This window comes from Nilaparvata lugens, chromosome 2, assembly GCF_014356525.2.
Source record: "Nilaparvata lugens isolate BPH chromosome 2, ASM1435652v1, whole genome shotgun sequence".
Taxonomy (NCBI): Eukaryota; Metazoa; Arthropoda; class Insecta; order Hemiptera; family Delphacidae; genus Nilaparvata; species Nilaparvata lugens.
The window spans coordinates 65063550-65074374 of NC_052505.1; the positions used below are offsets into that span (position 1 = coordinate 65063550).

The 10825-nt window shown below is 35.2% G+C and overlaps 2 protein-coding genes across 2 annotated transcripts in view; both read left to right on the forward strand.

Annotated features, from left to right (window-relative positions):
• LOC111047710 overlaps window positions 1-120 on the forward strand; it is a 14915-nt gene extending 14795 nt beyond the window's left edge. Inside the window, exon 13 of the mRNA XM_039420149.1 lies at window positions 89-120. Coding sequence (XP_039276083.1) covers window positions 89-120 — 32 coding nt within the window. The remainder of the gene's footprint in view (window positions 1-88) is intronic.
• Window positions 121-147: 27 nt separating this feature from the next.
• On the forward strand, window positions 148-10612 carry LOC120348822 (serine/threonine-protein kinase atr-like; the record flags this gene model as incomplete). The annotated part of the gene is given in 5 exon segments (XM_039422468.1): window positions 148-256; window positions 2579-2732; window positions 5176-5415; window positions 6839-7078; window positions 8394-10612. Coding segments are annotated over 5 exon segments (920 nt in total), but the record flags the coding sequence as incomplete, so codon positions are not given.
• Window positions 10613-10825: the final 213 nt, after the last annotated feature.

Consider the following 10825-nt stretch of genomic DNA (forward strand, 5'->3'; position numbering starts at 1 on the left):
AAAGAAAACCTCGAAACCGTGTTATACTTGGTGAACCTACTATAGATTTTAGTAATAAACTTGCAACTCTTGGAAAAATATTTTTTAGATCTTGTGGACAGGGTTCTATATTTTATGTGACCGTTACCATGATTTTTACAGAAAAACCTGACCCCCTCGCTAAAAAACGTCAGATCTTTTTGGAAAAGCAACTTCCTCGGCATCCTCCGGTATTGAGAGAATGGTTTCTACAAGAATTTCCTCATCCCAATTCATGGTAAGTCGACAATCAGTCCAAGTAGTCGTCTCTATTTTAACCATCAATGTTTAAGTATAACCGTGGTTTTTCAAAGAAATCTATCAATGCATTTTTTTCAGATTTCAATTAAAATTAGCTTTTTTAATGAATTGAGTACCAACGTGATTACAATAACTGGTGGAATTTAATACATATTTATCACACTTGTAGAATTCTTGATAGGCCTATATGCAATACGCTCATTTTTCATGAAGATATAGGCTTAATAAAAATAAATAGGTTTTTCTTATTTGTACTTGTGATGCGAAAGAATATTCTCACATAGCTGGTGCAACTAGCTAGCGTGAATGATTGTACAGGATCACTATTCGTGAATCTATTTGACTGACCATTTCAATCAATTTTGAATTTCTGAGAGAATAATATTGGAAGTTGGGAAAATATACAGTTATTTAATTATATCTAGTGAAGTGGTTTATTCACTCTAACAGGTTGTATGCACTATTGGAGTTGTTTACAGAGGCAAGCAACCTGGAGTAACATTATTCAACATTCATATTTTGTCTTCATAAGCTTACAACCTCCTCCAACATTCTGCCCACCCTATTCTCTCTGTACCACCCAGCCTACTGAAAATTAGTATTTCATCAAGCTATTGTATTAGTTTGGTCAGACATCAAAGCTGAAAAATCAATTTTCATTTTCATTCATACAATAAGTACATCATCAAAATGATGGGGAGAGAAAAATAGGGAAACCTTTTGCTATTCCTTAGAGGCCAATTCTTCAGATCAATGCTCTTGTCATTATTGTACAACTTAAACATGTTGAACCCATTTTTGCGAAGAATTTAAACTAATAAGAATAATTTTTCAAAGTCTATGTTCAAAACATTTAAAGATAAACGAAAAACAAATCAAAGTTTTTCAATAGTTATTGCATACCAATTATTAGCAATTCAAAGCCATAAGGTGATGAGAACTGTTCAGATATCTGCCTTTGGCAGAGAAGATGAAAGTTATATGCATGCAAGATTCCATACAATCAAGGTCACATTAGTTAATCCCTGGACCGATTTACCCCTTCCACAGCATGATTTAGTATGGCATGAAGGTCTCATTTTCAAGCTCAAAAAAGTGCTACCAAAGCAATATACAGATATATTACAATCCTATCTCACTGACAGATACTTTAGGGTCAGACATCAAAGCTGAAAAATCAATTTTCATTTCATTCATACAATAAGTACATCATCAAAATGATGGGGAGAGAAAAATTAGGAAACCTTTTGCTATTCCTTAGAGGCCAATTCTTCAGATCAATGCTCTTGTCATTATTGTACAACTTAAACATGTTGAACCCATTTTTGCGAAGAATTTAAACTAATAAGAATAATTTTTCAAAGTCTATGTTCAAAACATTTAAAGATAAACGAAAAACAAATCAAAGTTTTTCAATAGTTATTGCATACCAATTATTAGCAATTCAAAGCCATAAGGTGATGAGAACTGTTCAGATATCTGCCTTTGGCAGAGAAGATGAAAGTTATATGCATGCAAGATTCCATACAATCAAGGTCACATTAGTTAATCCCTGGACCGATTTACCCCTTCCACAGCATGAAGATGCTACTATGCATACCAGTAATATTTTATCATCCATGTGAGTTGTATCCAGCTATTTGAGTCAACTAGACAGCACGCCGTAATTTAATAATTAGGAATACAGCAGTAACGTTTGTGCAGTAGGCTTATTTCAACTTGGTCCGCTCCCGCATCGAAAATCTAGGGATCTTATGATTAGACCTACATCTGTAGGTAATGTCATAGATACTATCAACAACAGGTGTGATACCAAGGAAATTAAGGTAGCTGAGAAAAAGAGGTTGAGACTGTGCTGTGTGTGAGTGCAGAAAGTAATGAGAAACAGTGATGTGTGATTTCATAACCAAAATTGAACAATATTAACCTTTTATTAAAATTTTGGAGAGAAATGGTACAGCCTCAGACTAGTTTTTCCTCTATGGCCATAATTATTTTATGATTATAGTGTTTTGTTCAATAATTGAATAAATAAATACATACTGTGCTCAACATCGAAAGTTACATGTTCCCTCAATATTCCAAAATAGAATAGGTGTCATTCTGCTAAATTATCAAATAACTCATTATTATTATCATCTATGTGGATAAAATTGATATCACAATGAGTTACCGATTATCAATATAACGATTATCATTAATTCTGTATCCAAACCTCAACATTACAAAATTATTATTTTAGTAACTTTGAAAATCAATAAAAATGTGAAACGGTTGAAGTTGTTTGTTTGTGTTGTAGGTATGAAGCGCGATCGGCATTTGTGCGCTCGTCGGCGGTGATGTCGATGGTGGGATACATGGTGGGGCTGGGCGACCGCCACGGAGAGAACATCCTCCTTGACTCCATCACCGGAGGGGTCACTCATGTCGATTTCAGCTGCCTCTTCAACAAGGTACCACTTGAGACGTTTTCAATTTTACACTATCCATGGGCTCGGTTGCACAAAAGCCTGTCAAATTTTAACTGTGATTCAATTAATGTAATGTGATTTAATGATGTGTGATGTACAATTCTGCATGCATTGTGCATGTGTGATGTACAATTTGATGAATAAAGAATTGATGAAATGAAATGTCACGAGAGCCAACCTGAGAAGCCTTCGTTTCTCTGATTGGATCATGGCCTTTCAGCAACCGGGCCCTTGTATTTTGTTGTTAAAAGGAAACTAATTCAAATCCATATAAAATGTCATAGTGTTAGTGATTCTTGTGACTTGAAATTTTCCAAGCTTTTCCATATTTTTTCATTTATAGATGGATATTGGAGTATAATACTTATTTTTTATATTTATAATTAACCCATATTCCAAATTTTTAGTGTTTAAAAATATGTTTTTTTTATTAAAAAGTGTGAGAGATTTGATATAATCGTTTCTAGGACATCTTTAATTAGAAAAGATAATACTCTTAGTGAATGGAAAGCACAACACACAAAAATACAATATACAATAAAATAATCAAAATAACAGTAACAATAAATGTAACTCAATTGTGCTTTTCCAAATAAATATAACATAATAAAAAAGTAAGACAAAATTGCTAAAATGAATAAACTGCTACAATATAAAATCAGTTACGAAACCATTATCACAATAATTCATACATACAAAAATCAATTTCAAAAAATTCAGCCACTGTATAAATTCATTCTTTCTGCAGGATAAATTTAACGTTTTTTATTTTTGAAACTTACAAGAAAGGCTTCTAATAGATAATGGCAAGAAATTATACAATTTTACTCTTGTAAACATCTAGCTTTTTTGAGATCGTGAATACTCGAGGTATTCAGTTCTTATGTCATTTCTGTGCCACGTGTTATGATTATGGACTCAAGTGTTGGTAGCCAACTCCATTTTATACTAATGTAAATAGAGAAGCAGACTCATCACATAGACGAACGGCAGAGTCAACAGTTCAATCTGAGCTTAATAAGCATTTAACAAAACAACATCAACAGCTCCACGCGATCTTCTTAACACATAAAGTCCTTACTTGGAGACTCCACGTGCAAGAACCAATTCAGTCTGTTATCAATATACAACACCATGAATACCTAGGAACTTAAATAATTCAATACTGCGTGTTAACCTATTATTGTAGCTGAAACTAATATAGTCCAGTCAAGGAAGGGTTATAGAGGGAAAACTTTGGAAGACAATTTTTGTTCCTGCATTTCTGTTTAGGGTAGTGAGGATGTAAACATATCAAAAGTCCTTTCCCCTACCCCGAGTGCTAAGGTGGTGGGGTTGCTTCAAAGGTGCCATTTTTTGGTTTCTTGCATATAACTCGAAAACTATGCATCTTACGGACATGACATTACAGTTCTATACAAAATTGAAGCTTACATAAATTCCTGCAATATTAATCTCACAACTTTTTCTATATCTCCTACGGTTTTTGAGATGTCCGCTCTTGAAGATGTGACATTTTTAAAAAACCACGTTTGCTTCCAATTTTTTGCAATTTTTGCACTTATAACTAACTTCTTAAGATTCGATGGAAAAAATCCATGCTGATTATAAACTTATAAAGCATAACATTTTCTTCAATTTGATGTATAATTTCACAGTTTTAAGCATTTCCCTACGACTGTTGTAGCAGCTTTAGTGTTGAGTGTGAAATCTTCAGTTTTGGAACAATAGACCCATAATTGACAAAGGAATGTGGAGGGAGTGTTTTCAGCAAAATTTTCGACTATGCAGCTTTGTTGGAACTAGTCAGGAGGAGAAAATATCAAAAGTCCCGATCCCTACCCCATGTGCTGAAGTGATGAGGGAGGTTTATATATTGCATTTTTTAGCTTTTTGATTCCACGCCTATATTGTGGGAACAATGGGTTCAACCATCTTGACTAACTATTCAATAATTAAGTTTGATAAATTCTCTACAATTTTCGTTCTTTAAAGCGTTGTGATATTTCCAACAGTTTTCGAGATATCCGCTCTTGAAAGTGTGGAATTGTCGAAGTAACAGGTTCCTATCCATGTTTTTATTCTTTCAGGGCTTATAACTCTCCAACAATGCATTGTAAAATTTAATTTTCATTGTAGGATTGTAGAGCATTGAATTATCTTCAATTTGATGTACTTTTTCACTATTCCAAGTTCTCCTTTTATTGTCATGGCAATTAAAGCTGATTAAAGATGACTAATTTTTTCAGTGTTGCCAACTTATTGATCTTAAAATTCAATTAGAGTCAGCTGTGATCTAGGAACGTGGTTTTATTAATATGAATCAAACATTTTTAGATGTGAAGATGACATATTTTTACAGTGTTGCCAACTGATTGGTGTTAGAGGTGGCTGTGATGAATGATGTTTGTGTGATGTTTGACAGGGTGACCGGATGGAGATCCCGGAAGTGGTGCCATTCCGACTGACGCACAACATGGTGTGGGCGATGGGCCCGACCGGCTACGAGGGCATGTTCGTCGAGGCCTGCGAGATCACAGTGCGTCTCATGCGCGCGCACATCGAACAGCTGCTCTCGGTCGTGCGACCCTTCATCTACGACCCACTGCTCGAGTGGAACCGCAACTGCAAACGCGACGAGTACACCGAGATGACCAACCAATGTGTAAGTCTATCTATTTATATTCTAATCAAACCTAGATTGTACCCTCAGACCAGTTATAGAATAGACACGCCCCATTGTATATTCATACTGGAAGTCGATGAAGCCAACATCTACTGCCATATCCCCCCATTGTGACGTCAGCATCATGACGTCAGCATTATATATTATATAATTATAAGTTCTTAATTATATAATTTTAGCTCTTTAATAATTTACTTCCATCTGAAATAGACACAATCTGCTATGGAAAACAATGTAAACAAACTCTACAGAAAAGTTTTCTATACGATGCTGACGTCAAGATGGGGCGATATGGCAGTAAATGTTGGCTTCATCGACTTTCAGTATGGAGCGTGTCTATTCTATAACCGGTCTAAGATTGTACCCAATAGAGATGGGTTTCAGTGACTGACGTAATGACAATACGCCAATTATATATAAAAAACGTCATTGAATACCGTATTTGATAAAATATAAATCCCATTTTCACGCACTTGAAACTCAATTGTCAATAATTATCATTTGAGGCCCACTGCAAACAGATATGTCACATATCACACTATTGAATGTTTAAGATCGTCAATTATTGCCGAGTTATAGATCCCGAAACATGGCCATCTCACTTGAGTCTCCCACTAAGTGCTAGTTGCATAGAGTTATTCTTTTTTGCAAGCATAAGGCAATAGTTCAGCATGAATCTGGCGAAGAATTATCCAATTCAACGCAGGAAACGTTGTGATTGATGATATTGTGAGTGAATGGTATGTAAAAATTGAAGAAGTTAGTTGAACTTGACTTTTGTAATGGTTGTGATGTATGGCAGGCAACTCGGCCTCACAGTGCTCATGCAACGAAACGGTTTCTCCAGCAAATCAAATGGGATAATCTCGATCATCCATCACACAAACCTAACTTGGCCACTAGTAACTTTAATACATTTTCCCCAAACACATGACATGACTTTGAGGGCAAACCTTCCAAAGTAACGAGGAGCTCCAAAACAACGTCATAGCCTATTAAACTTATTTGGTGACAGCATTTTCTGAAGAGAGTTTTGGTTGGCTGGTCGGTCCACTGGTATAATAAATGCTTCAACCTTCACGGCAATTATGTTGTAAAATTTAATGTTCATTGTAGGATTGTAGAGCATTGAATTATCTTCAATTTGATGTACTTTTTCACTATTCCAAGTTCTCCTTTTATTGTCATGGCAATTAAAGCTGATTAAAGATGACTAATTTTTACAGTGTTGCCAACTTATTGATCTTAAAATTCAATTAGAGTCAGCTGTGATCTAGGAACGTGGTTTTATTAATATGAATCAAACATTTTTAGATGTGAAGATGACATATTTTTACAGTGTTGCCAACTGATTGGTGTTAGAGGTGGCTGTGATGAATGATGTTTGTGTGATGTTTGACAGGGTGACCGGATGGAGATCCCGGAAGTGGTGCCATTCCGACTGACGCACAACATGGTGTGGGCGATGGGCCCGACCGGCTACGAGGGCATGTTCGTCGAGGCCTGCGAGATCACAGTGCGTCTCATGCGCGCGCACATCGAACAGCTGCTCTCGGTCGTGCGACCCTTCATCTACGACCCACTGCTCGAGTGGAACCGCAACTGCAAACGCGACGAGTACACCGAGATGACCAACCAATGTGTAAGTCTATCTATTTATATTCTAATCAAACCTAGATTGTACCCTCAGACCAGTTATAGAATAGACACGCCCCATTGTATATTCATACTGGAAGTCGATGAAGCCAACATCTACTGCCATATCCCCCCATTGTGACGTCAGCATCATGACGTCAGCATTATATATTATATAATTATAAGTTCTTAATTATATAATTTTAGCTCTTTAATAATTTACTTCCATCTGAAATAGACACAATCTGCTATGGAAAACAATGTAAACAAACTCTACAGAAAAGTTTTCTATACGATGCTGACGTCAAGATGGGGCGATATGGCAGTAAATGTTGGCTTCATCGACTTTCAGTATGGAGCGTGTCTATTCTATAACCGGTCTAAGATTGTACCCAATAGAGATGGGTTTCAGTGACTGACGTAATGACAATACGCCAATTATATATAAAAAACGTCATTGAATACCGTATTTGATAAAATATAAATCCCATTTTCACGCACTTGAAACTCAATTGTCAATAATTATCATTTGAGGCCCACTGCAAACAGATATGTCACATATCACACTATTGAATGTTTAAGATCGTCAATTATTGCCGAGTTATAGATCCCGAAACATGGCCACCTCACTTGAGTCTCCCACTAAGTGCTAGTTGCATAGAGTTATTATTTTTTGCAAGCATAAGGCAATAGTTCAGCATGAATCTGGCGAAGAATTATCCAATTCAACGCAGGAAACGTTGTGATTGATGATATTGTGAGTGAATGGTATGTAAAAATTGAAGAAGTTAGTTGAACTTGACTTTTGTAATGGTTGTGATGTATGGCAGGCAACTCGGCCTCACAGTGCTCATGCAACGAAACGGTTTCTCCAGCAAATCAAATGGGATAATCTCGATCATCCATCACACAAACCTAACTTAGCCACTAGTAACTTTAATACATTTTCCCCAAACACGACATGACTTTGAGGGCAAACCTTCCAAAGTAACGAGGAGCTCCAAAACAACGTCATTGCCTATTAAACTTATTTGGTGACAGCATTTTCTGAAGAGAGTTTTGGTTGGCTGGTCGGTCCTCTGGTATAATAAATGCTTCAACCTTCACGGCAATTATGTTGGAAAATAATGATAAGCGTTAATAACTTGTAGTGAAAAAAATATTTTTCTATATACATTTGTCTTTTATTTATGGCCAATCGGAGATTGAAAAAATGACCCTCGTAATTTGAATGATGTAGAGCTTAAAGTTGTAGTTCTGAGAATCAAACTAATACGTGTTTTGTATTAATCTTGTTCATTGAACATGTTTGCCTGTTTCAGGGTCGAGAAAATACACTGAACATCCAGCATCGACTGCTCGGCCATGTGAGGAACAATGACAAAGTATTCACCGAGCGTGTTCTATCGGTCGAGGGCCAAACTCAGATGCTGATTGCCGAGGCAACCAGCATTGACAACCTCTGTCAAATGTTCATTGGCTGGGGGGCTTACCTGTGAACATCATTTTAGATTATGTAGCAAAAATAAGTTACCCTCCCTAATGGCTGAATTACTATACTCTGAATAAATCCATGAATAAATGAGTTATAAATAAGCGACTTGCACAAAATATTTGTGTTACTAAATTGTGCGAAATTTCATGCAGTTCCATATGACTGGAAATATTCAATTTGACATCACAGTCAATACAGAGTTGTCAGTATTAATATATCCAGTCATATGAGCTTGCATCAAAAGATTGTAATTTCACTGAAATTGGCATCACATATTATTTTGTCGGGTTTTGTCCAAGTCTCAACTTATTTTGTTCAGAGTATAGCTGTCATTAGGGGTTCATAAGCTAACATCCAACGAATCAGTACGAATAATACTAGTTATAGTTTAAAATTGTAACTATAATTCCAAATAGGGTTAGGTCTTTACTTTCTACTAAAGACATTAATTTCCAGTTACCAGAATAGTTAAGAAAAATAATTAGAATTTAGTGATATTGAAGTATTTGTAAGAATATCAAAATTAGCATTATTCACGATCTAGTGACTGGAAAATGAATTTTAGTTTCGTATAATAAGCAATAAAGTGAGTAAACTTGTATGTTTTTTGTTCGTGGGTACTCCCTTGTAAGAAGGTCCCACCTCGTCTAAATATAAGCCGTTAATGGTACTTACGATCGTTATACTCTAGCCGGGACTAACAGTTCAACGTGCTCATTCGATTATACGGGAGACGGGAGTGACCAGGTTAGCTAAAAACTTTTTTTCAAGCAGTAAATCTATAAGTAGTCAAAATATCGTTTAAGAAAATGTGCCTTATTTTTAGACCAGCCACTAACTGACAGTCGAAAACCGGGACAGTTGCTTCCGACTTTGGTGTGCCCTTGTAGGTGAGCTGTTACCGAACACTGTTCGCTTATCTGTCGAAAATGTCCGGCGAAACGTAACGTTATTGGCTGGCCTTAGGCTGGATTCCCACAAACCAGTGACAGTGAAAGTGACCAGCACAGTGCAAATATAATTTCTATGAGTTCTCTGATATTCTGATTGAACTGTTCCTACTCAATCCGGCCTAGCAAGTATGAATAATACCATTTAAATGTATAGAAATAATATTTTTACTGTGTGAATCCTTTTCAGTGGTATGTGGGAATCTAGTATAATAGGTAAGGGTCTTGATACCACGAGCCGCTTTTATTTATAATAATTATAGCTTTAGATCAATGAGGCCCATAAGCACCATCTTCGATAAAGCTAGAAGATATAGTTTCATTTTTTATAATGGGTTACATTCATGGTCTTCATTTGAACTGAGATTGTGTATACGGCCTCAAGTATTTAAGAATATTGGAAATTGTCTGTGATAAATATAACATTCATTATATAATGTTTGTGCAGTGGTAAAAGTGATAATGATGTGGTAGTTATCCATGTCAAGTAAAAAGACTATCAGTTGTCACAATCAAAAATCTATTGAAATATCCTCTTACTGGTTTCGGTTGTAATTCGCGTTAGTTAACTTGAGATTGATTATTTTGTGACAATCAAAAATTGGAGATATTTTCTAGATATTTAAACAAATTTCTATTTGTCTCCTTGATAAACCTCCAGTCTTTTTATTCAACATTTTATTATCCTTGTATCCTTATAAGACTGATTTAAAAATAATTTTGTACGTTACATTTTTTTAATTATTGAGTTACCATTGTTTGTGGTTAGCAATGATTAGTTAGGCCTAGCTATTTTATATGAAAATTTTAATTTTAGGCGATTTAGCAAGTACCTAGCTAAAAGGAAAATCTGTTTCACTTGAACTTGATATGCAGTAAAATTATAATTTGATATGTGCCTTAACTATCATACGGGTCCTTATTATAATTATTTGCCTTGAAATTAGCACAAAACGTTTGTTCGATTCTAAAAATAACAAAAAATAAATATAAATAATTTCCTGTGATAATATGTTCATATCCTTGTATTATTATATTTATTGTATATAGTTTTATACTTTACAATGTGTTCAATAAATAATTTAGTTGTGATTAATTTTGTGTACTTATTGAGTTATAATATTATAAAATATGCACTTCTATTATTCAACTCAAGTCTTACGGCTGGTTTCCAAGCTCGGGATTTAGTCAAGTTCTAGTTTTAACACCTGGAGTCAGAAAATTGGCTTTTCAAAACGGGCCGTAGATGCAGCAAAATAATGTTTATTTTCTCATTTATATAATTGGAAACGTTTTTCTTTGACGAAAT